The sequence below is a fragment of the Pleurodeles waltl genome, chromosome 3_1 (assembly GCF_031143425.1).
Source record: "Pleurodeles waltl isolate 20211129_DDA chromosome 3_1, aPleWal1.hap1.20221129, whole genome shotgun sequence".
NCBI lineage: Eukaryota > Metazoa > Chordata > Amphibia > Caudata > Salamandridae > Pleurodeles > Pleurodeles waltl.
Genome location: NC_090440.1, coordinates 399,454,739 through 399,479,312, shown reverse-complemented (window position 1 = coordinate 399,479,312; position 24,574 = coordinate 399,454,739). Strand labels below are relative to the sequence as shown.

The window sequence follows — 24,574 nt, the reverse complement described above, 5'->3', positions numbered from 1 at the left end:
GCCTATGAAGGGAGCAGGCCTCACAGTAGTGTAAAAACGAATTTAGGAGTTTTACACTACCAGGACATATAACTACACAGGTACATGTCCTGCCTTTTACCCACACAGCACCCTGCTCTAGGGGTTACCTAGGGCACACATTAGAGGTGACTTATATGTAGAAAAAGGGGAGTTCTAGGCTTGGCAAATACTTTTAAATGCCAAGTCGAAGTGACAGTGAAACTGCACACACAGGCCTTGCAATGGCAGGCCTGAGACAAGGTTAAGAGGCTACTGAAGTGGGTGGCACAACCAGTGCTGCAGGCCCACTAGTAGCATTTAATCTACAGGGCCTAGGCACATATAGTGCACTCTACTAGGGACTTATAAGTAAATTACATAGCAAATCATGGATAAACCAATCAATAGTACAATTTACACAGAGAGCATATGCACTTTAGCACTGGTTAGCAGTGGTAAAGTGCCCAGAGGTCAAAAGCCAACAACAACCGGTCAGAAAAAATAGGAGGAAGGAGGCAAAAAGTTTGGGGATGACCCTGTCAAAAAGCCAGGTACAACAATACTTATGTTATTTACATTACTACAATGAGTATAGAGCTATTCAGGTAGGGGGTAAGTGTTTTAATCCATGTTAGACCCTTAGATTATAGCTACAATATGCAGGTCATGTCAGGGCTCCTTCTTTGCCCCGGCTGTCTCTAACTCCTAGCTTCCACTGCAGAGTACACACTGACAATTTAATACATCATTTGCTGTCAGCATTCCAGACAGCATCTCAGACATACAGTAAATGGGGACACACAGGAGTTCACATATATATGTATGTATATATATATATGTGTGTGTGTGTGAATATAGTGTCACTTTGATTTTAAGATGTGAAATGTGTGTGCATTGAACTTCCTTTACTAACACAACTAACAGAAATTGAGTAACTATACTTCAATAACTGAGCAAAAATCACTACCTCTGTTGGTAAATGGAAGAGGAAAAGAAATAATCCTACAGACTCTGGACCACACCATATAAAACCCTGGACTCAAATCCTGGCTGCCACACTTGACCAATTTGTAGTATTACGCATCTATCACATTTACAACACATTGTAACATGTTCCTTGCCCGTTCAATTTGAGGGCACATTGAAGTAATTCAGTACTGGATCTGTGCCCTACAAAAACCTCACACATATATGGTTCATATAAAGTAACCTTGCTTCACACTTAATTTAAATGATAATAGATGTTATATAAATAAACAAATGACAAACTAACACATTTTAGGTAACTTGTCAATCAATCAATCAATCAATCAATCAGAGAACTTATTAAGCACACTATGTACCCGTCAGGGTTTCGAGGCGCTGAGGGGGGGGGGAGGGAGCTGCTAGCGTTCGAAGAGCCAAGTCTTGAGGAGTCTCCTGAAGGTGTGGAGGACCTGGGTCTGGCGTAGCGAGGTGGGGAGAGAGTTCCAGGTCTTGGCGGCGAGGAAGGAGAAGGATCTGCCGCCAGAGGTCTTGCGCTGGATTCGGGGGACGATGGCGAGGGCGAGGTTGGCAGAGCGGAGTTGACGTGTGGGGACGTAAAAGTTGAGTCTGGTGTTGAGGTAAGTGGGTCCGGTGTCGTGTAGAGCCTTGTGAGCGTGGATGAGGAGTTTGAAGGTGATCCTTTTTTCCACGGGGAGCCAGTGGAGGTCTTTCAGGTGGGGGGAGATGTGGCATCGGCGGGGTATGTCGAGGATCAGGCGGGTGGATGCGTTCTGGATGCGCTGGAGTCGTTTGATGTCTTTTGTTGGGATGCCTGTGTAGAGTGCGTTGCCGTAGTCAAGTCTGCTACTGACGAGGGCTTGAGTTACCGTCTTTCTGGTTCCTATTGGAATCCACTTGAAGATTCTGCGGAGCATTCGGAGGGTGTTGTAACAGGAAGAGGAGACGGCGTTGACCTGTTTGGACATGGTGAGAGCGGAGTCGAGGATGAATCCGAGGTTTCTTGCGTGGTTGGCTGGGGTGGGTGGGGGTCCGAGTGCAGTGGGCCACCAGGAGTCGTTCCAGGCCGAGGGGGAGCGTCCGAGGATGAGGACTTCCGTCTTGTCGGAGTTGAGCTTCAGGCGGCTGTTGTTCATCCACTCGGCGATGGATTTTAGTCCCTCGTGGAGGTTGGTTTTGGCGGTGAGAGGGTCTTTGGTCAGGGAGAGGACGAACTGGGTGTCGTCGGCGTAGGAGATGATGCTGAGGTTGTGTTGACGGGACACTTTTGCAAGGGGGGCCATGTAGACGTTGAACAACGTTGGACTGAGAGAGGAGCCTTGGGGGACGCCGCAGATGAGGTTGGTGGCTTTGGAGCGGAAGGGGGAGAGCCGGACTCTCTGGGTTCTGTCGGAGAGGAAGGATGAGATCCAGTTGAGGGCTTTGTCTTGGATGCCGGCTTCGTGGAGACGGGCCAGTAGGGTGCGGTGGCAGACTGTGTCGAAGGCGGCTGATAGGTCGAGGAGGATGAGGGCTGAGGTTGCGCCGTTGTCTATTTGTTGTCTGATGTCATCAGTGGCGGCGAGGAGTGCGGTCTCGGTACTGTGGTTTCGTCTGAATCCAGATTGAGAGGGGTCTAGGATGGAGTTGGCTTCTAGGAAGTGGGCGAGCTGTGCGTTGGCGATCTTCTCGATGACTTTCGCTGGAAAAGGGAGGAGAGAGATCGGTCAGAAGTTTTTGAGATCGTTGGGGTCAGCCTTGGGTTTCTTGAGGAGGGGTTGGATTTCTGCGTGCTTCCAGCTGTCCGGGAAGGTGGCGGTGTTGAAGGAGAGGTTGATGATCTTGCGGAGTATGGGGGCGATGGTGGCGTCAGCTTTGTTGAATGCGTGATGTGGGCATGGGTCCGTGGGAGAGCCTGAGTGGATGGAATTCATGGTTGTTAGGGTTTCGGCGTCGTCCACTTGGGTCCAGGCGGTGAGGCGGCAGGCGTGGGCGGCGTTGTCAGGGGTGGGGTCTGGCGGAGGAGCGGTGTTGAAACTGTCGTGGATGGCTGCGATTTTCTGGTGGAAGAAGGTGGAGAGGTCGTCGCAGAGTTTCTGGGAGGGTGGGACGTCGTTGATGTTGGCGTTAGGGTTGGAGAGTTCCTTCACGATGCCGAAGAATTCTTTGCAATCGTGGGCGTTGTTGTTGAGGCGTTCAGTGAAATGGGCGCGCTTGGCGAGTCGGATCCGTTGGTGGTGATCACGGTTGGCGTCTTTGAGGGTGGCAGGGTTGACGGGAGTGCGCTCGAGGATCCATTTCTTCTTGAGCTTCTGGCAGGTGTGTTTTGAGGTGGTCAGTTCTTCTGTGAACCAGGCTGGTTTTTTCTTTCCTTGGTTGGTGGTGGGTTTCTTGAGTGGAGCTAAGGTGTTGGCGCAGTCGAGGATCCATTGATGGAGGTTGATGGCGGCGGCGCTCGGGTCGTTGGAGTCGGGTGGTGGGTGTTTGACGAGGGAGCTGGTTAGTTGGTCTTTGGTGACTTTTCCCCAGCGGCGGTGAGGTGGTAGAGGGATGCGGTGGTGTTCGGTGTTTTTCTTGAAGGTAAAATGGACACAGTGATGGTCTGTCCAGTGGAGTTCGGAGGTGTGGCTGAAAGAGATGTGGTTGCTTGAGGTGAAGAGGGGGTCAAGCGTGTGACCGGCGATGTGGGTGGGAGTGTTGACCAGTTGGTGGAGTCCGAAGTTGTGGAGGTTGGAGGTCAGTGAAGCGGTGTTGGCGTCGTTGTTGTTTTCAAGGTGGAAGTTTAGATCTCCCAGGAGGATGTAGTCTGGAGAGGCGAGGGCGTGGGTGCTTACGAGGTCGGAGATGGTGTCGCTGAAAGGGGCTCTTGGTCCTGGAGGGCGGTATATGAGGGTTCCTCTGAGGGTCGTGTTGGGGTCCGTGTGGATCTGGAAGTGGAGGTGTTCGGCTGTCTTGAGAGTGTCGTACGTGTGGGTGTGGATCTTGAGGGTGGATTTGTGGGCGATGGCTATTCCTCCGCCTATTCCGTTGGTTCGATCTCTTCTGGTGATCTTGTATCCGTCCGGTATGGCGATAGCGATGTCAGGGGCCGAAGAGTCGTTCCACCAGGTTTCGGTCAGGAAGGCCACGTCTGGGGCGGTGGTGTCGAGCAAGTCCCAGAGCTCGATGGCGTGTTTTCGTGCGGAGCGTGTGTTGAGGAGGATGCAGTGCAGGTGGTTAGTGTTGTTTGTTGCTGGCTTCGTTGTTCTGTTGCAGGAGAAGTTGCAGGTGCGGCAGGAAAAAGGTCCTTTGGTGTGCTTCGGGGTGGCCAGGAAGCACTCTATGGAGGGGCCAGGGTTGAGGGCGAGGAGATCGCTGGCAGAGTATCGGAAGTAGGAGTTGCGGGGGGCGTGAGGACCAGGGGGGGTGGCGCTGGACGCGGTCCAGGCGCGGACGGGCGCAGACGGGCTTGCCTCTGGCGCGCCTCCGGCAACGTTGTCATGACATGGGGGTTTCATGGATGTTTTATCTTCAAACAAAATATAACTCTCTATAAACATTAGAGAATTTAGCAATATAATTGTGTGTACTCAATTGAGGCACTCAGAAATGTTAAAAAATATTTGTTTTCATTTTAAAGTGCTTATTGTTTTTATGATATTTGTTGCCTGCTTTGCATCTTTTGTTGGCTCGGATGTAGAGATGGGCCAGCCACTGAAAGCTTGAGCCAGGCTCAAGCCTGAAGTCTGGCTCAGCTCGAGGTCCTGTTGGAACCTTAAGCCTTTAACAAGCTGAGCTTTCATGTGGCTTCTGCCTGCTACCCTTTCTCTACCCAGGATATGGCATTATGGTCACACCTGTGGACTTCGGAACTGGGGAACCAAGTTTGAGTCTGTGATTCGGCTCAACATCCTGTGATTCTGGGCAAATCACTTAATCTTCCTGTGCCTAAAAACATTAATGTTACCTTGTATAATGGAACTTATGTTCGTGTAAAGCACTCCAATAGCTTCTGGTTGAGTTTGTACCATAGAAAAGCAGCAGAAAAATGCATAAAGTGGTAAAAACAAAGCATTAACATAACAAGCATTTGCAATGCAATGGGTTTCGCATTTGCTTGAGTTAGAGCTATTGACGTTATAAATTCATAACTGGACTTTCCTTGCCATATAAATTGGTCAACCCTGCCTCATAATTTGATCTTTTCCTGCCACGTAATTTCAATGGTCCTGCATATAACTAAAGCACTTCCATTTCTTTGCAACTCTCCCCGGTTCTCAAAGTAGCCGGACCGGAACGAACAATATTTATTTGGCAAAACAAAGACAGTGGTAGCACGAGGATTTGCGCTCTTAACTCTGAAGCCGCTAATTAATTTAAATGCATAATAAGATACTTTAAGCACAGAGAAGGGCCACTCACCTATCACTCTCACATGATGAGTGGAAGTTGTACTAGACGGATTGAGATCTGGAATATTGTGAACCTAAGGCTATTTCTTTTTTTAATTGCAAAAATAATTTCCAGGCTCTTAAATGAGAAGTGGCCGTTAAGAGTCAGCATGTGCTTTCATCTGTGCAGTGGTGTCCACACACTGATGTGATAATTGTGGAAAGTAACAACAAGGTCAGTCCAGGGGATAGCAGGATCTCAAGTTAAATGTTAAACCTCTTACAATGTATGTTATACATGAAGTTTCCCATTACGTTTGTCCCAAAAAATCTTTTACAACCGGAGTTGCATTTTCAATGGGGCTTGCAAACACATAAGATGGTGGTTAGGTACACAGCAGTGGATCGTTTAAGTGTCACGAGTGACCAGGATGTGCGAGGAGCGATTCTAACGATGACAGATGGCTACATACTGTTTGGACTCTCACGTGAAGCAACTATAAACTTGCCAGCACAAAATGTAGCCTTATCATAATTCCTCAAACCATGTACTTGTTTTTTCCCCTCCCGAGCAAGAGAACTCAGTCGACTCGAGTTCAACCTGAAATCTCGAATCTGCTGTTAACTTATGTGCGCCAAACGAGCATGAAACAATAACAAGAACGAGCTGATTCAAAGTTCATGGCTGTCATGAGTGTGAGGGAGACACCAAAGAAAAAAAAATTGTTGCTCACAGTGAAATATATCAGTAATCGTGCAATAATCCATGTAACAGGGTCAGTTCCCAAGGTGGTAACAAAACCGTCCCAAGGCTGGACAGACATAAAGCATTTACCAATGTCATCAAGGGATTTTTGAAAGGTAGGCCCATGAATGAGTGAAAGTGATGGGAGTGTTTAAAGCTCACAGATAGGTAACCCCACGTTAGGAAAGCAGCGCTCATGCGCTGCTACGCTCACTCTAAAAAGTAGAGACAAATAGTTATCATTTAATTGCTGATGTGTGCAAAGTGTAACCAGAAAACAAGGGTAAATCATAGCTTCTCACTTAAATTGTGTGATATCCTCAAAATATTTTATTTCATTAAAATTCCCTTCTTCATATTTGTGCATAAAAGCACTTTCAAATATGTAAGTTCTGAATACAACTGTACAAAAACTTATCATGGTTGATTTAATAGACGTAATGTTGCTCTAAAAATGATATAATATATAATAATCTGGGCCACATGGAGTTCACATGACAACTGTCTTGGTTCACCAATAGCCCTGTCGCCAGTGTGGGGAAAGGACAAGAATGGTTCGAGGTTTCTGGTTAAAAGATATCACTTTTAATTAGAGCTTCTCTGTATGTTTACTTAGCAAACATTTTCAGGGCTTGCTTCGTGGGAGGGCTCTAAAAGTGAAGATCAGGCTCTCCGTGTTAATTTGTTGGCTCGCCCACCTCTATTCAGCTGGTTCTATAGCTCGACTCTCCCCCAAGCTGCCGGAGTCCCCTACTAGAAAGTTACTCTCTCCTATGTCCTGGCACCTCTCATATGAAGTACGTAGTTGCTAGGGACGCTGAACAGATCGAGCGGAACTGAGACAAAAGCTGACGCGTTGTTATGTACGGACAGCTACGGTGGCGCAACTGTAGCAAAAGCTGAGTTGAGTCCTGTGTAGCGTTCGGAGCACACGCCTACTGTGAGAAGGTAGGTATGGACTTTCAATAATCAAACTTAGTGCCGGGAACGTTGTTCGGTATACAGGCACGGCATAGGAAGTGTTCCTCAAGCCAATCACAAGCCTTGAAACTGTCTCAGACGTCTAACAGCCAATGAATAACGAGAACTCCCTTGGCCAACCCCAAGGCCAAAGATATCTCAACCAACCAAAGAGCAGGATGATTTCACCTTGGTATTACAATATGTTTCTTTCTTCATGATTTGTTGAGAAGCTGCGAGTCCACGTTCTGGGTCTGATCGCTGCAAGTTCGGTTCAGAAGACGTCACTTTAAAGTGTAATAACGGGCAACGAATTTCATGGTCAGTTGACGAAAGGTTAAGATTAATGGGCAAGTGATCACTGTTAAAGTAGAGTCCACGTAATGCAGAAGAAGTTACAACTGGACTGAAAGGTTGGTGCATTGGGAATCATATTTAATGCAATTAGTGGTCCAGGGGTAATTGGAGCACTAGGGTCTGGGTGGCAAAGAGTGATTCAGTAGATGCGGCGGGTATCGGTGTAATTTGTAATTCAGTAATTACGGTCGATGTTTGTTCTGTAGGGTTCAATTTTGGCTGCATTGATTACAGTAAGAATTGAGTTGACTGCTTCCAGACAGAAAGTTGCAGAGGGTCCAAGAAGAATAAGACAACGGATCTGTGGTGGGTGGGTGTGGACGGCACAAGTGAAATGGGTTCAGGTCGAGCAGCTCTTATTGGTTCGAGTTGTTAAAGCAGTAGCTGCTGCATTGGGAACGAATATATTGGTTGAGAACGATATAGGATGCGCCAGAACGAGTTGGATGCAAATAGCAGACGATGACATTGTGCCTTGGTTAATTTGCTATAAATAGTCCCTAGTTAGAGTGCTATGTTTTCCATGCCATGTTTTCTCGATCGAGGGTCCATATGTGTACAAGGAAGAACACATCAAGTTTTAGAATGTATATAATCTGTTTTTAGGCGACGCCATTAAAATCAGATCCAGTTGACCAAGGGCCATTGTGGCTCACGGCGGTGCAGTAAGTACCTTGCTGCGCAGCCCTGTGCCACCAAGAAAGGGCAGAAATGTACGGTATCTAGAAGCTACAGCACACTTGTGTCCTTTCCCCTTGTGCTGGCACAGAAATTGCTGCCATGTTCCAGCCCTGGCACCCCTGAGCCATGGTGCAAGCATGTGTGTGTTGTGGGGATGATTGTTTTTGTGCACTAAGGGCAGTGGTCAAAGTGCATTAACAAAGTAAGAGAACTGTGTTGGAGTGGGGGTGGGGTCAAAGGTTTGGCTTAAAATATGCTGTAACTTTTTTTGGTCTTCAACCTTCTGGTAACTGCATACAAAATAACACACAGCTTATATGAAAAATAAATACAAGTTAAGTTAAACAGTGGGAAATGCCCTATTGTACATTATGAAACCTCTATTAGTTAATGCCCTGCAGAGGTCTGTGTCTGTAACCAGAAGGCCACAGAATTGAATCTTGGTTAGTGCAGTGGAGAATAGCGACTTGTGTATGTTTAGTGCTACAAGGTCCATGTCTGTGACAGAAATCACCGTGAATATGTAAGTCATTATTTTAAACTTGCATTGCACACAGTATAAGAGAGGTTACTACGAAATGCGTAAAAAAGTATACAATAAAAAAGTGCTTCCATTAATTTATTTTAGTAATAACCAGACTGTACGTAGTTTATTTTTTTTCCTAACAGTTCTTTAGAAGCACACCCCTCAGAGCTCAGCTGGTAACTCTCTTGCAATACCAGTCAAAAAGAATATATCTATGTCATCAGGAAGCTTCAAGTGCTTCCATTAATTAAAGCCAATACCGGCTTCCAAACTCCCATTTCATGGGACAGTTGTGCACATTTACATTTCTTTTACGCAGCAGCTACTCTGGCAAGAAGGCTTGTTTAGCTGTCTACCCCTCCTTCAGGTTCTCAGCACAGGAGACTCCCTGCCTTCAGAGTCTGACTAGGACCAAAAATTGTCCCATGCACCCAAAAAATGAAGTGGCCCACATTTGCGGCCAACAGCCTTTCATGAAGAATTGCATGTTTAGCATCATAGGGCTAACTTTTGAACAGCTTTATAGTAGTTAACGTTTTTATAGCTTCTAGGGCCAGTTATATTTGTCAGGACTGAAACCTAATTTTTCAACTGCTTCCTACCCACTGGTCTCGGCCTTGAATCTCTATTCACTAAGGTATCCCTCTTCCACTTCTCCAACATTCATGACTTCTTCCTAGTCCTTGGGCACTATAGCTCCTACTTGTTTGTGTGGATCCTTTCTTTCCACTGACCAACAGGCCACCATAAGGTCATGTTCATCCTTAAGTCTCGGCTTCTATTTACTCTCAAGGATCTGATGCTCTGCTCATTCAATCAATCAAAAAATTTGTGGAGCGCGCTACTCACCCGTGAGGGTCTCAAGGTGCTGGTGGGGTTTGGAATCATGGGGGGGGCAGGGAGGGTCATTGATCGAACAAGCATGTCTTGAGGTTCTTTCTGAAGACCAGGAGGTCTTTGGTTTTGCGAAGGTTGGTGGGGAGGGAGTTCCAGGTTTTGGGGGCGAGGTAGGAGAAGGACCTGCCTCCTGTGGTGGTGCGTTGGATGCGGGGGACTGTGGCTAGGGCGTCGTCGGATGATCGGAGGGTGCGTGTGGGAGTGTGGAAGTTCACTCTTTCGTTGAGGTAGGTTGGGCCGGTGTTGTGGAGGGATTTGTGTGCGTGGATGAGGACCTTGAATGTGATTCTCTTGTCTATGGGGAGCCAGTGAAGGGATTTGAGGTGTGGTGAGATTCGTTCGTGGCGGGGGAGGCCAAGGACGAGGTATGCAGCTGTGTTCTGGATTCTCTGGAGTTTGCGTTTGAGTTTGAGTGTGGTGCCGGCGTAGAGGGCGTTACCGTAGTCCAGTCTGCTGCTGATGAGTGCGTGGGTGACTGTCTTCCTGGTTTCTGGGGGAATCCACTTGAAGGATTTTTTTAGAGTGCAGAGTGTGTGGAAGCAGGAGGAGGTTAGAGCATTGATTTGCTGTGTCATGGAGAGGGAGGGGTCTAGGATGATACTGAGGTTGCGTGCGTGGTTTGCGGGGGTGGGTGCCGGGCCTAGGGCGGTGGCCCCCAGGAGTCGTCCCATGTGGTTTTGTTGGGGCCGAAGATGATGATCTCGGTTTTGTTTGAGTTGAGCTTGAGGTGGTTAGTGGTCATCCAGTTGGCGGTGTCGAGGATAGCAGCGTGTAGGTTGCTTTTGGCGGTGGTGGGGTTGCGGGTGAGGGAGAGGATGAGTTGGGTGTCATCTGCATAGGAAAGGATAGTGATTCAGTGTGCTCGGAGGATGTTAGCTAGGGGGATCATGTAGATGTTGAAGAGTGTGGGGCTGAGGGAGGACCCTTTGGGGACGCCGCAGGTGATATTGGTAGTGTTGGAGTAGAAGGGTGGAAGGCGGACTCTCTGGGTCCGGTCGGTGAGGAAGGAGGTGAGCCAGTCCAAGGCTTTGTGGCAAATTCCTATGTTGTGGAGGCGTGTGCGGAGTGTGTGGTGGCAGACTGTGTCAAAGGCTGCGGAGAGGTCTAGGAGGATGAGTGCGACACTCTCGCCTTTGTCGACTTTGGTCCTGATGTCGTCAGTGCATGCGATGAGGGCGGTTTCCGTGCTGTGGTTCTTGCGGAACCCGGATTGTGAGGGGTCAAGAGTGTTGTTTGCTTCGAGGAAGTGGGATAGGCAGGCGTTGACTAATTTCTCTGCAACCTTGGCGGGGAAAGGGAGGAGGGAGATGGGGCGGTAGTTGGAGAGGATCTCCGGGTCGGCTTTTTTTTTTTTTTTTTTTTAGGAGAGTGGTGATTTCCGCGTGCTTCCAGGAGTCTGGGTAGGTGGCGGAGTCGAAAGAGGAGTTGATTATGTTGTAGAGTATAGGGGCGATGGTTGGGCTGGCTTTGTTGTAGATGCGATGGGGGCAGGGGTAGGAGGGGGAACCAGAGTGGATGGAGTTCATGGTTTTTTCGGTTTCTTCGTGTGTGGTGGGGGTCCAGGTGGAGAGTGTAGGGGGGGTCATGAGTGGGGGTTGGGTGAGTGAGGGGCGTGTGTGGCGTTGGTGTGTGGTATGAAGCTGTTGTGGATGTCCAGGATTTTGTGGAGGAAGTGGTTGGAAAGGGCGTCACATAGGGGCTGTGTGTGTGCGGGGTCTATGTTGCTGGCTTTGGGTTTGGCAAGTTCATTGATGATGGTGAAGAGTTCTTTGCTGTTTTGAGAGTTGTTGTCGAGGCGTGTCTTGTAGTGATCTCTTTTGGCGGTGCGTATGAGTTGGTAATGGGTGCGAATGGTGGTTTTGAGGGTGGCGAAGTTGGTTGTGGAAGGTTCTAGTCCCCATATTTTCTCAGCTTGGCGGCAATTGCGCTTGGAGTCTTGGAGTTCAGGGGTGAACCATGGGGCGTTCTTGATGTTGCAAGTGGCGATGTGTTTTCTGATGGGGGCTAGTGTGTCTACGCAGGTAGTGATCCATTTGGAGAGGTTGTGTGCTCCTGTGTTGGGGTCATTGGCGTGGGGGGGGTTATGTGCCAGTTGGGAGTTTAGTCTTTCTGTGGGGATCTTGTCCCACATGCAGTAGGGTGTAGTGTGTTGATGGTAGTGTGTGGGGGGTTTGGTGAAGGAGAAGTGGACGCAGTGGTGGTCAGTCCAGAGGAGTTTGGTGGTGTGGGTGTAGGCTATGTGTTGGCCTGCAGTGAAAATTGCGTCCAGCGTGTGCCCTGCTGGGTGGGTGGGTGCGGTGACCAGTTGTTTGAGTCTGAGATTGTCTATGAAGGAGGTAGTGTTGTGGTCTTGTAGGTTTTCTAAGTGAAAGTTGAAATCACTGAGGAGGATGCAGTCTGTGGAGGTGAGGGCGTGCAAGCTGATGCTGTCGGCGATGGTGTCGCAGAAGGCGGGGCGTGGTCCTGGTGGTCTGTAGATTAGTGTACCTCTGAGGGTGGAGTTGTTGTTAATGTGGATTAGGAACTGCATGTGTTCAGTGTTGTCGATAGTGTCTTGGGAGCTGGTGGTGACTTTGATGGTGTCTCTGTGTAGGATGGCGATGCCACCACCTGACCGGTTGAGGCGGTCTTTGCTTTGGAGTTTGTATCCCTTGGGGGTGGCGATGGCTATGTCAGGTTCTGAGGAGGGGTTGGTCCAGGTTTCCGTGAGGAAGGCGATGTCAGGTGAGTGTGATGTGATGAGGTCCCAGAGTTCTATGGCATGTTTGTGAAGGGAGCGGGTGTTGAGGAGCAGGCAGTTGAGTTGGTTGTGGTGGGTGGCGTTGGTGTGGTGCGTGAGGGTGTTGTTGCTGGGTGTGTTCTGGTTGTGGGCTGGTGTGCGGCGGGGTTGGTTGGTGGGGGCAGGACGGGTGAGTCTTGAGTTGGGGGGGTTGTGTTTGTTGAAGGTGGGGTCGCTATGGTTGGTGTGTGGTGTGAGGGATGAGGAGCAGGAGAAGTGACAGGTGTGGCAGGTGAAGGGGCCATGAGTGTGTGTGGGGCTAGATGGGGTGCATGTGGTGCGGGGGCCTGGGTTGAGAGAGTGAAGGGTGAGAGTGGAGTAGGTGTGTCTGAGAGGGCCAGGGGGACTGGCGCTGTGCACGGTCTTGGCATGGACGGACGCAGACGGGCTTCCCTTTGCCTCGCCACGGCTGCCATAAGAGGAGGAGAGGGTGGGAGTGGCAGCTGGGAGGAGGGAGGGCTTGACGAATGAGAGGGCTGGGGGGGTGGGGCCGATGGGACGCAGCGGCGGGGAGAACAAGGAAAACAGGAAAACGAGGAACACAGAGACGGTGAGGAGGAGGGGGAGGCGGGAGGAGTTGCAGGGGACGCAGCGGCTGGGGAAATTGGCAAAATGAAAAGACGGTGAGGAGGTGGCGCGGGCGGCGGAGCAGGGAGCGACCTGCCTGCAGAAGCAGGGTCAAGGGTTTCTCAAAGATAGTGAGGCTCTTGTTCATCATCAGTTGGTCCAAAGACTATCCATTCATCACCAGGAACCTTAAATACATTTCAACCCTCTGGGCCACCCGCTGCTCCTGCTCACCCTGACATCCTTCAGACTCTTGTTCTCACTAAGATGCCAAGAGTCTTATGCACACTTTCCATGCCCTTGTAAACCTGCTCACCCTCAGGTCTACTTAAAACCCCTTTCATCCTTGGGCCCTCTATCTCTTGCTCACTCTTACCAGAATATCCTGCTGATTCCCATGTCAGTGAAGACCCATTCTCACCATGAAACTCCCTGAGGCTTCTGTCTTCTCACAGCTCAGCTGATGCTCTGCGCAAACTATGACCCAGACGTTACCACTTACCATTACATCTCCAAAGCTACAGCGCAGTCCATAGCCCCGTGGACACCCTCTCCCTCTTAGTTTCCCAGCAAATGACTTGCTCAATTTAGCTCCTTGATACACTCAGATTTCTAAGTGTTCAGCCTCAATCGTATTTTGCAGATGTTTCTGCAAACTGCAGTTTCAAGATACTCCTGCCCACCCTTCATAATCTCACCTCTTCTAGGCCTATCACTCTTAGGTTTCTGAAGTTCTTGTTCACCTATGATCACTGCAAGCCTGTAAAATCACTGAATTATTTAAATGACTGTTGCAGAAGCTTATGTGCACACTTCAGGACACAGTTTGGACTCTGACAGGCCCAAACCAGCCTTTTATCTTTTAAAAACTGTCAAAACAAGTATCATTGTGGCAGATAATTATAAGGTACATTTAAAATTGTATTGAACGCATTACACATCGAGCTTTGATAATGTCCTTTCTGTTTTTTTTAAGCCAAAAGAAAGTGTATTTGGCTATTGGGAGTGTTCCTTCTGGCCACTGTTCTTGTAATAACGAGAGGAAGAAAAAAATGTGTGCGAACATTAAACTCTTTATTGGCACTGGATGTAGCCATGTGTCACCCAGTTACTCTGCCCCTTCCCCAACTTCCCTTTTTCCTCAAAAGGTCATACTGCGGTTGCTTACTAGAGTTGCTTACCTGCATGAGAAGCATATCTGTTGGCAGTCCAACCAAGAGAGTAACAGCAATGGGATTTCATGTTGTACCAGCTCATCGCAGTATCAGCAAAAACAACAATAGTATCTACATTTATAAAGCCACTTCCTCACCTTAAGTATATCCCAACAGATGCGATTCATTGCCTTACTCCATATCTGCAAGGCCATGTAAAGCCACCCAGAGTGGTCAGTAAAAGTGATGCACCACCGGCGCAGGCTGCTTGTAAATATGGGCCCAAGTGTGGACTTTGTGCAGCGTTTGGAAGATAAATGCCGTAAAGTGGGATATGTGGTTTCAGGTTGTCCAAGAAAAATGGTAGGTTTAGAGATGCATATAGTGGTGCATATTGAGGAAATTGAGGAACAAAATGTATATGTTTTAGGGTGATGCAATATATTGAAAATACATAATCATGATACGTTTGTACTGTTTTTTTCACTAAGTTCGGGTTGGGAGTGACCCGTGGAGGTCAGGATGGAGACTTTGACTTTAAGGGCTCCATAAAGCTGTCAGTGTTGGTTTGTCATTGATGCACACAGTATATAATTCCATGTTTTGTCGTCTCAGTTCTGAGGTTGCTTTCTATTCCATCAAGCTAGTGCCCCCAAAATTGAAATAGTGTATGTAGGCCTGGAGTTTTGTCCTCCTCACACCCTGGTAGTTGTTATTCTGCTTATCATTGTCTTACCTGTGTGAATTTCCAGGACTTGTGGATTCACTTTCTTCCACATACTCTCTTTTTTTTGTATGCTGGATGACTGAGACCTTCATACTGAACACACACAAAAAGAAGGGACAAGAGGTACATCCTCTCAACTGTTCTCCCAAACTTAATCCTAACACACACAACAAAGGGGGTGAGGAGGTGAGACTAGAAATGTTGTCACCCTCCCTGGGAACCCATATTTGGGTAAAAAAAAAATGCCTTCACCCCCTATTAGAGGCATGCTTTATTTAAGGACTTGCTACAACACCCTCTGGTCAGCCACGCTAAAGGTGGAGCAAAGGTTTTCTAATTGGTTTTTTAGTTTCAAATAAACGTTCAAAGGGATCCACCGTGTACTGCCTTCTTAAAACTACGTTAGGAGTGTCCCTATCAGTTTATTCTGGGCCTCCTAGGCAGGGTTAAAAAACGTTCCATGAGATGATATTGGGGTATTACTGCCCTGTCATCTCTTTTGCTGTCAACATGTTTCAGCCAGTCATCTATCGCCACTTAGGGACGTTGGCCTTCATCAGGACTAAGATCCCTACACTCGCCACGCCCCCAGCGGCTTTCGCAAATTACCTAGACGTGGTGATGTAATGTCATGCAGTGACCTTACCGTCACCTTTGTTCATAAGACCAGGAATTTTCTGTAAAACAAATAACAACAACATCAGTCATATCCCAAAAGAGGTTGAATATATGTGGTCCTCACAAACGGTGTCAACTGTGCTCTAGAGCTACTATAATTAATCATGTCATGCACAGTAACCCTTTCTGCGACCAAAATCACCAATCAACATGCTTGCCTTTACATAGGTGGGGTTAAAAGTACCATTAGAGTCAAGACTATTACTCCTTAGACTGATAATTGTCTCATCTTTTAAAACCAGAGTAGGGACGGGATCACTGCCATATAGTCACACACTGTATAGAGGCAGAGTATATCAGTTGCACTGTCAGTACTAATTATGTTCAATGCGGTCTTCATCTGTTTGTTAAAGTTAAGGCATCTTTTTTGTTTTGAGCAAAATTTGACTCAAATGGATGGATAGCTCGTTTTTAAAGTGATTGCTGTAATCAATGCAACCAGTACTAACTTATATTAGTATAACTTATCATTAACTGTCCCGGGGCTCAGCCCTTGGAGCACGATGCCAAGCCCTCTATCTCAACCATGTTGCAAATAAATCATTGTACAGCTGTAGTCATTTCACGGTAAACTATTGAGTTGACTACCCTGAACAGTGCAGAGCAAAATCTTAAAATAGGACAGTTTCCCCTATAACACATCTCAGCCCACCTCAGACAAATCTCAGCTCCCCCAACACTTACTTCGTTAAGGGACCAATGCCACCAGAAGTAGCTGTTCACCACTGTTCGTAGATGGTTATTGCTGCTTTGACGCGCCTTATTTGTAGCAGTCTTTGTGATGGTCCTCTGTCACACTATGTAATTACATACATGTACTCTTACAGTCATAAGACCAGAGCGTTACACCGCCTGACTATGCTGCACCTCCTTGTGCGTCTCCCCTTGTTTGTTTTAATGAGGGCATTTACCCAATCAGAAACTGGATGGGAGAGCGTGCACGTGGGTGGAGCAAAATGGCATAGGCTCACACTGTACAAAATCCCTACATTTTAGTTGCTTATTCCACTTCACCATATATTCTATCATTATTGAAACGTTAGTAAAAAATACAGAATATAAATATTGCTCAGACTATGGTGTATTGTTTCTCCAGTCAGGGCAGTCACCGCAATACTTTACCCTGAAATGACCGCAGCTGTATAATGATTTATTTGCAACGTGGTTGAGACAGGAGGCTTGGTATCGTGCTGTAAGGGTCGAGTCCTGGGACACCTAATGATAAGTTATACTAATATAAGTCATTATTGCTTGTATCAGTTACAACAAGCATATACTTTGCTTTTATACAGTGTGTGACTACAGTGCGATGCTCCCGCCCCTTTCCCCGGATTTAGGGAGATAAGACAATTACTAAGGTAAGAAGTGATAGTAGTGAGTCTAATGGTACTTTTCAACCCCACATATGTAAATACAAGTGTGTTGCTTGTTGCGTCACATTAAAATGGCGATTTTGGTTATAGAAGGGATTATTGTGCATTATTGTGACAACATTTTTAGTCTTACCTGTTCATCCCCATTGTTGTGTGTGTTTGGTTGAGACCTTCTCTTGTGGATGCTCTATTTTCACCTCCTACGGCCCCCTAGACAACTTCTCTCTTGCCCTTCCTTGGGATTGAAGGATCTCATACTTGTGGGTTTCCAGTAAATGCTTTTTCTTCCTCTGCCTTCATTTCTCTCATGGTTGCAATGCCAACAGCACCTTTATTGACCCGTCCCCTTATTTACGTCCTCTGCTTATCCACTGCCTAGTTTACTTTCCACTTGTTAACCCATGCATGGCTGATAGATGACTGAAATGTCTGTACCAGCTGGGCACTGGCCTATTTTTAAAAACATCAACATAATTGCATCTGTTTCTCATTGTGCTGTCATTTCTGTTTTTACTGTCACTGAGACAATGTTTTACTGTAGCATTCTGTCCAAAGGCTCCTTTTATTTCCTAGGTAGTTTCCAGTTCAGTGTCTGGACTGGACAGTGGTCCTGCCTGGGACAAGTTTCATAGAGGGGGTGCAGCCATCCATTTTTAAAGTCATAGGGATTGTGAAAAGTTTAAATGTTACGCAAAGGACAAATGTAGCTAATGTATTCAGCAGTAGAGAAGTGGGGGGGGTATTATGTAGCTGGTGGTGCTTTTTGGAAGAAACTGTCGCAAATATGTGACTAGAGCAAGGTATGGTGGAGCAGTATAATTTACAGACAGCACATTTTCCATTGAAATTGGCACTAAATCTGCACAGACATACAGTGTTAATGATTTAAAAAAAAAAAAAGTGCACTAACCATAATTTGTGGAAATCAATTTTCGGGAAATAAGTATGTCTTGATATTTTTGATCCCGTAAAAATCTTTGTTTCCATCGCACTTCATAATTACAAAAGAATGGTGCTTTACTTGTGTCTTTCAAACTGCTGATCTATTCTGAAACATTTGTACAGTTCCTTGACAGGTATTCAATTTCTATTGTGGGTTATAAAAACAACATCCTACTGCTTTGTCTCCCTGTACCCCTGCGAGAGTGCCACATAGTTCACTTTACAGAATCATCTCACTTTGCATCCAGAGAAAGTAAACACCAATTTCTGTGTTAAAAGAATAAACAGCCGTTTGCAAGAAGATACTGCCTGACATTTGACCTCTGTCTTTGAAGCACAGCAAATGCTATAGCTGTCTTTGAAGCATAGAAAATGCTACAACTTTACACAATTGTCTCACTTTGCGGCTAGATAAAGTAAACACCGATCTCTATGTTAAAAGAATAAACAGCCGTTTTGCAAGAAGATATTGCTCGGCATTTGACCTCTGTTTTTGAAGCACAGCAAATGCTCCAAGATATAAACAAAACGTAAAGGCATCTTTATTGCTCATATTCACCTTCTGAACTCTGGCATGGTTAGGGGCGCCGCACCCCTAGCACCTCTACTTCCAGTGCCTGTGGGACCGGAGGCGAGAATTAAACTTAATCTTGTTAATTTCCCAAACTTCAGCACAGCGCAAAAGCTTATTTTTCCTTAACCAATTATTTGTTTCATTATTATGTTGCATAAACCTTACCATTCATACCAACTACAACTGCCAGAGGAAACAATTGCAGGTCCCAACACTATAACAAGCACTGGTCTTCCTCTGTCATCTTCATTTCTTCCTTCTCCAGCCAAGGTAAGTTTCCGCACTTCTCCTTTTATTGTTCTTATTGCACTAATTATACCAACGTTATAGCTGCTGTTGATTCTGTCTGGTAACCCTTATTTGCAGCCCATTCATCTTTCCACAACTTCTGTGCCACAGAGCTCTTTCTCCAGCAGCACTCCGCACAGCTCCATAAAACACGTGGCTGTTGCATGGTCCTCCCTAGTACATCCGAGGGAGCTGTAGGTAGTGGGGTGACAGTCTTGTAAGCTCCCATACAGTTTTGAGCACAAACTGTCTGGAATTCTTATTTAACGTACCCTGAGGGTTGTAAGCCTGTTTAGATTTTGCAAGGCAGCAGTTATCGGTGTACATTGACCTGCATGAGCAATCATTTTTGAACCAGCATCTTTTTTTGGTACCATTTACAACTTCTAAGCCCAGTGAGGGGATAAACCTGTAAGACATCATGGGGGTCATTACGACCCTGGCGGTCATGGGCCGCCAGGGCCGGGGACCGCGGATGCACCGCCAACAGGCTGGCGGTGCATCCAGGCCAATTCTGACCGCGGCGGTAAAGCCGCGGTCAGAAAAGGGAAATCGGCGGTTTCCCGCCGGTTTTCCCCTGGCCTGAGGAATCCTCCATGGCGGCGCTGCAGGCAGCGCCGCCATGGGGATTCCGACCCCCTTACCGCCAGCCTGGTTCTGGCGGTTTTGACCGCCAGAACCTGGTTGGCGGTAACGGGTGTCGTGGGGCCCCTGGGGGCCCCTGCAGTGCCCATGCCAATGGCATGGGCACTGCAGGGGCCCCCTAACAGGGCCCCACCAAGATTTTCAGTGTCTGCATAGCAGACACTGAAAATCGCGACGGGTGCAACTGCACCCGTCGCACCCTTTCCACTCCGCCGGCTCCATTCGGAGCCGGCATCCTCGTGGAAGGGGGTTTCCCGCTGGGCGGGCGGGCGGCCTTCTGGCGGTCGCCCGCCCAGCGGGAAACTCAGAATTACCGCGGCGGTCTTTTGACCGCGCAGCGGTATTCTGACGGCAGTACTTTGGCGGGCGGCCTCCGCCGCCCGCCAAAGTCAGAATGACCCCCCCATATTTGTTACCCTAAAGTGAGTTAGGGGAGATCTCGCTGTAAGTGCTGATATTTCCTCAGTTTGGTTCAGGTTTTTCTTGGAACTCTGAGCAATATGACAAAGTTGGATGAGCAGAACCTATGTGTTGAGGTGTGAGAGGAGCTTTATTATCTATGATGGGCATTCCAGAGGCTTGGCAGTGTCTGACACGCCGCAACCCATGGGCCTTTTGCTGTATGCATGCCATGATGAACCCTTCCTGTGGAGGAAGCACTAAATATGAATTCAGTCAATCCATAACCGGACATGTCTGACTCCTTTGTCACCCGCCAGTGCAGAAGCTCAAACAAAGCCCAAGGAACATGAGCGTCATTGAGACACCTTATTGAACACCCTTCTGGCAAATCAGGTACCCATTGATGCAGTGGCAGCTTAGGGTAAGGAGTCAATAATTATTGAGTACCAAGGGCAGACGTGGGTGGCAGATGATGACTCTGGGCCCCAGTTGGCCTTTGCCCCCATCCACCCTTTGTTGGCAAACCCATTCAGTGGAGTCCCCCGGGGTGCTGATCTTCTAGAGACAGAAGACCTCCATGACTCTTAAGTCCTCAGATTGGGCTTCCTCTTATTGTCTGTGCTCCTCCTTGGAGGTTAAGGTTATGCAGATTCCCTAGATTGACCGCAAGATGGTGACCTTCTAGTTCAAGTTTGTGAAAGACCCTAAAAAGGTTTTTGACAGGTCCTAGCATATCATCATAAGCTGCTGAACATACTGGGGCCTATGTCCAAAATCCTGGATAAGGCGAAGGAAGTTAAGTCTTTCAGGAGCTTGATTTATCCAGCTATCCTTTCGAGTTGGATGCAGCGAATGGTCTTTTTCTTGGGCAGTGCCAGTTGCACCTAGCCAACCAAGCACAGACACTGCCTTCCCCTCAAACCTGACCCCAATTGTTAGACGTAGCGAGTTCTGAGGGAAACCCAATAGCTGAGAAAGACCTCTTTCGAAAGTAGACCCCAAAGAGATGAGTAAAGTTGCAACATCCTATGCCTTCCTCAACAAGGCATAGTTATAGATGGAAAAGTTCTTTAGGCCCAAACTTTTTGACTTGCCTATTCGAGTCAGGGGGTGCTTATCTGGCCAGTTGCTGTCAGGGTGTTCCCAAAGACACCAGTATTGCAAAACATTTCGCCCTTTCAAGGACAAGGCCAAGTTTGGCACCCCTTTGCCCTCGAGAGGGGGCACAGGCAGAGCTCAAGGAGCATTTAGAGTGGAGTCTAACTCCACAGGTAAATATTTGGTAAGAGGTACCCCTTTTTCCCAGTTAAGGGTAGGGAGAAGATTGGTAGAGTTTTGCCAATTTGCAAGAGTTTTGCAAACCGTAATGGGGTTCTGGTTATAGGTCTATAGTTTTAACCTAACAGAAAAGGCACCCTGCCTGTGATTCTCAGGGATGGGAGGGATTGCAATTATGCCTCTTTTCTGTTCACAATCATGGCAAGAAAAGCAGCTCATGATCAAGGGCAGAACGTGGGAGTTGTTATGATCCAGTGGAGAGCCCTGTTATGATTTCCCATTCTGATGGAATTTTCTTCAAATCTGCCTATCCTTCTTCCTCATGATCTCAGTAGTTTGAATGACTGGCAGAGACAATTGCAGCTGTTAGTCAAAGAGGGCTCCCTGCGTCTGATGACATGGTTTATTTCAGGACTTTCAAACCAGGTTAGAGACTCACCCTGGAAGCCTGGGCAGACGGAACCAGTACAGATGTTCTTAGTGAAGATAGTCATCTGTGTTTGGAAGGGAATCTGGACCTCATGATGGCAGACTTTTGCATATAGCTGCCTGCCCTTCAGGATTATTAGAGAAAGAACTGGCTTCTAGGTCAGTGAATGCTGTAGTCTTCAATTTCAGCAACACAAAAGGATGATGGACAGAGTGTTGAAACTTTTCAAACACTCACCCCCAGTCAAAGGTCTGAGTTTAATCCATTGTTCAACCCATCATTCTTTTGCCCACCGTGCCACCCCAGTTTGGACCCAGCCATATGCAAATCAGTCTTGCCCCTGTTCCCAGTGGGAGCAGTCCAGCCCGAATTGCCTGGCCAAGTCCTCCCTGGACCGGAAACAGCATCCTGAGACGGGCTTCAGGGTATCCCCCTTCATCAGCCAGGCTAGCTTGAATCCAGTGGCACAGTATGCAAGGGACCCACGTCTGGGCATACCTTTCCCACTTAGGGCAACTTTAGCAACACAAAAGGATGATGAACAGAGTGTTGAAACTTTTCCTTCAATTTCTACTGGACATTTGCAGCTTGAAGGACTTAACTGTGAATGAGCATCCTCTAATCTGTAAAGGTGTCTGGATTTTATTATTAACAAGGGGCAGGTGCGCATGTGCATTCTCAAGTCTTATTCCCTGTCACCTGCGCCAGGCTGGCAATGTTTATCCCATTCATACATATAAGGCTCTTCTAAATATATCAACCATCTATGAATGTGTCCTTTTTAGGGTTCAGCCTGTGAGTGCATACGCTAGTGCATGCGTCTCGTTTGCGAGACTCTGTTGTGTACAGTTAAGGGCTTGGAGCCCACCTGTCACTTAACATTTGTTGGCTTGTTTGGCACTCTTCTTTACAGCATCGTAATTTGTCACTGCAGCTCTGGCATAATTTTCGTTCCTCTGTGTGGAGCAGGGACCACGCACTGGTTACGTTGAATCAGTCAGTGCCCATCCAGTGCTCACATCATGCTTGAGGTACTGTTTTGTTCTATTTCACTTCTGTTGCAAACAGAAGGATTGTCACTGTCAAAAAACGTGGCCATCAGGTCAAACAAAACTGCAAAGTTTTATTTTTTTATAGCTAACTTTCTTTTATTTTGCCATGTCGTTTTTTCCCACTTTGCACTCATGTTTTCTTTTGTTTTTGTTTGTAGGCGCCGTTCTCAAAAGGTGATAATTTTCTTTTCTAAATATTGCAAAGTGACATTGTTTCTTTATTTTGTGTAGTTTCTGATTAAATGAAGCTTTAACACATCATCGTGCACCCCAGTCCACCCACTCCAATCTGCCCACCCCAAGCCACCTCAGTTCACCCCACAGCAGTCCACTCCAACCCCCCACTCCAATCCTCCCAACCCACCCACATCCAATCTGCCCCACTCCTATTAGCCCCACTGCAATCCAAAATAATCTACACCACTCCAAACCAATCTGCCCCACTCTAGTCGTCCAAACCAATCTGCCCCACTGTAGTCCAAAACAATCTGCCCCATTCAAATCCAAAACAATATACCCAACTCCAATCCAAAACAATATGCCCCTCTCCCATCTACCTGACTCCAATCTGCACCACTCTAATCCAAATCAATCTGCCCCACTCCAATATGCCGAACCCAAAACAATCTGCCCCACTGCACTCCAAACAATCTGTCCAACTCCAATCTGTCCCACTTTAATCCAAAAGAATCTGCTCCACTCAATCCAAAACAATCTGTCCCACTCGAATCCGCTCCACTCCAATTTTCTCCACTCTAATCCAAAACAATCTGCCCCACTTCAATCCTCCCCACTCCAGTTTGCCCCACTCCAATCCAACACAATATGCCCCACTTCTGTCCAGTCCCCCTCCCCAATCCAATCCACCCTGCTCCATTGCAATTCACCCCATGCTAATCCACTCCCTACCATCCAATTTACCCCACTCCCATCCAATCCACCGTACACCAATCCAGTCCATTCCAATTCAATCCACCCCACTCCACTTCACATTAAAGTAATCTCCCCACTCCTATGCAAAACAATTTGACCCGCTCTAATCCAAAACAATTTCTCCCACTCCATACTGCACCTCTCTAATCTGGGCCACTCCAATCCATTTCAGTATGCCCCACTCCAGTCTGCTCCACTTTAATCCAAAACAATCTGCCCTACTCCAATTCCCCTCACTCTAATGCAACCCACCCCACTCCAATCCATCCCACACCAATCCAGTCCACACCAGCCCAGTCCAATCCAACCCAATCCAATCTATCCCACTCCATTCCAGTACACCTCAACCCAATCAAATCCACTCCATTCTGATCCACCCCACCCTACTCCAGTTCAATCCACCCCACCCCACCCCACTCCAATCCAATCCAACCAAACCATTCACTCCAGTTAAATTCACTGCTACCCAAATTACCTCACTCCAGTCCAATCCACCCACACCCCCAATCTATCCCACTCCAATACAGTACACTTTAACCCATCCCACTCCAATCCAGTCCACATTAATCCACCCTGCTCCAGTCCAATCCACTGCACTACAAACCACCTTAATCTGCCTCACTCCAATCCAGTCCACCCCTCTGCAGTTAATCCACCCCACCCCACTCCAATCCACCCCACTCCAGTCCAAACTTCCCCACTCTAGTCCAGTCTTCCCCACTATAATCGAATCCACTCCACTCCACCCCACTCCAGTCCAATTCAATACACCCCACCCCAATCCAATCCACCCCACATTATTCCAATACACCCCACATCAATCCAATCCACTCCACCCTAGTCTGATCCACCCCAATCTGATCCACCTCAAACTGACCACACCACTCCAGTCCACCCCACTCTAATCCAGTTCACCACACGGCACCCCACCCGAATCCACCCCTCCGGTCCACCTCATCTCAATCCGCCCCACCTCATTTCAGTCCAGTCCACTCCAGTCTGTCCCACTCTCCTCTGGCCCACCTCACTCTAACCCAGTCCAACCCACCCACCCTATTTCAGTTTGGTCCACCCCACCTCACTCCAATTCCCCCTCCAGTCTACATCAGCCCATTTCGCCCCACCCCATTTTAATTCACTCCACCCTACTCCAATCCACCCCACTGTGCCCCAATCCAGTCCAATCTTCCCCACCCTATTCCAGTTCAGTCTACCCCACCCACTCCAGTCCATTCCACCCTGGTCTAATCTAC

General features: G+C 47.6%; 1 protein-coding gene across 8 annotated transcripts in view; it reads left to right on the top strand.

Moving 5' to 3' along the window:
* TP53BP1 (tumor protein p53 binding protein 1) overlaps nucleotides 1–24,574 on the top strand; it is an 848,450-nt gene that overhangs the window by 20,944 nt on the left and 802,932 nt on the right. The window contains exon 1 of one of the 8 annotated variants that reach the window (XM_069222598.1): nucleotides 7,271–7,359. The exons of 6 other annotated variants lie outside the window; for them this stretch is intronic. In XM_069222598.1, the coding sequence (XP_069078699.1) occupies nucleotides 7,357–7,359 (3 nt within the window). In that variant the 5' untranslated portion in view covers nucleotides 7,271–7,356. Of the gene's footprint in view, nucleotides 1–7,270; nucleotides 7,452–24,574 lie in introns of those variants that run through there. One more of the 8 variants, XM_069222599.1, reaches the window with a different exon arrangement.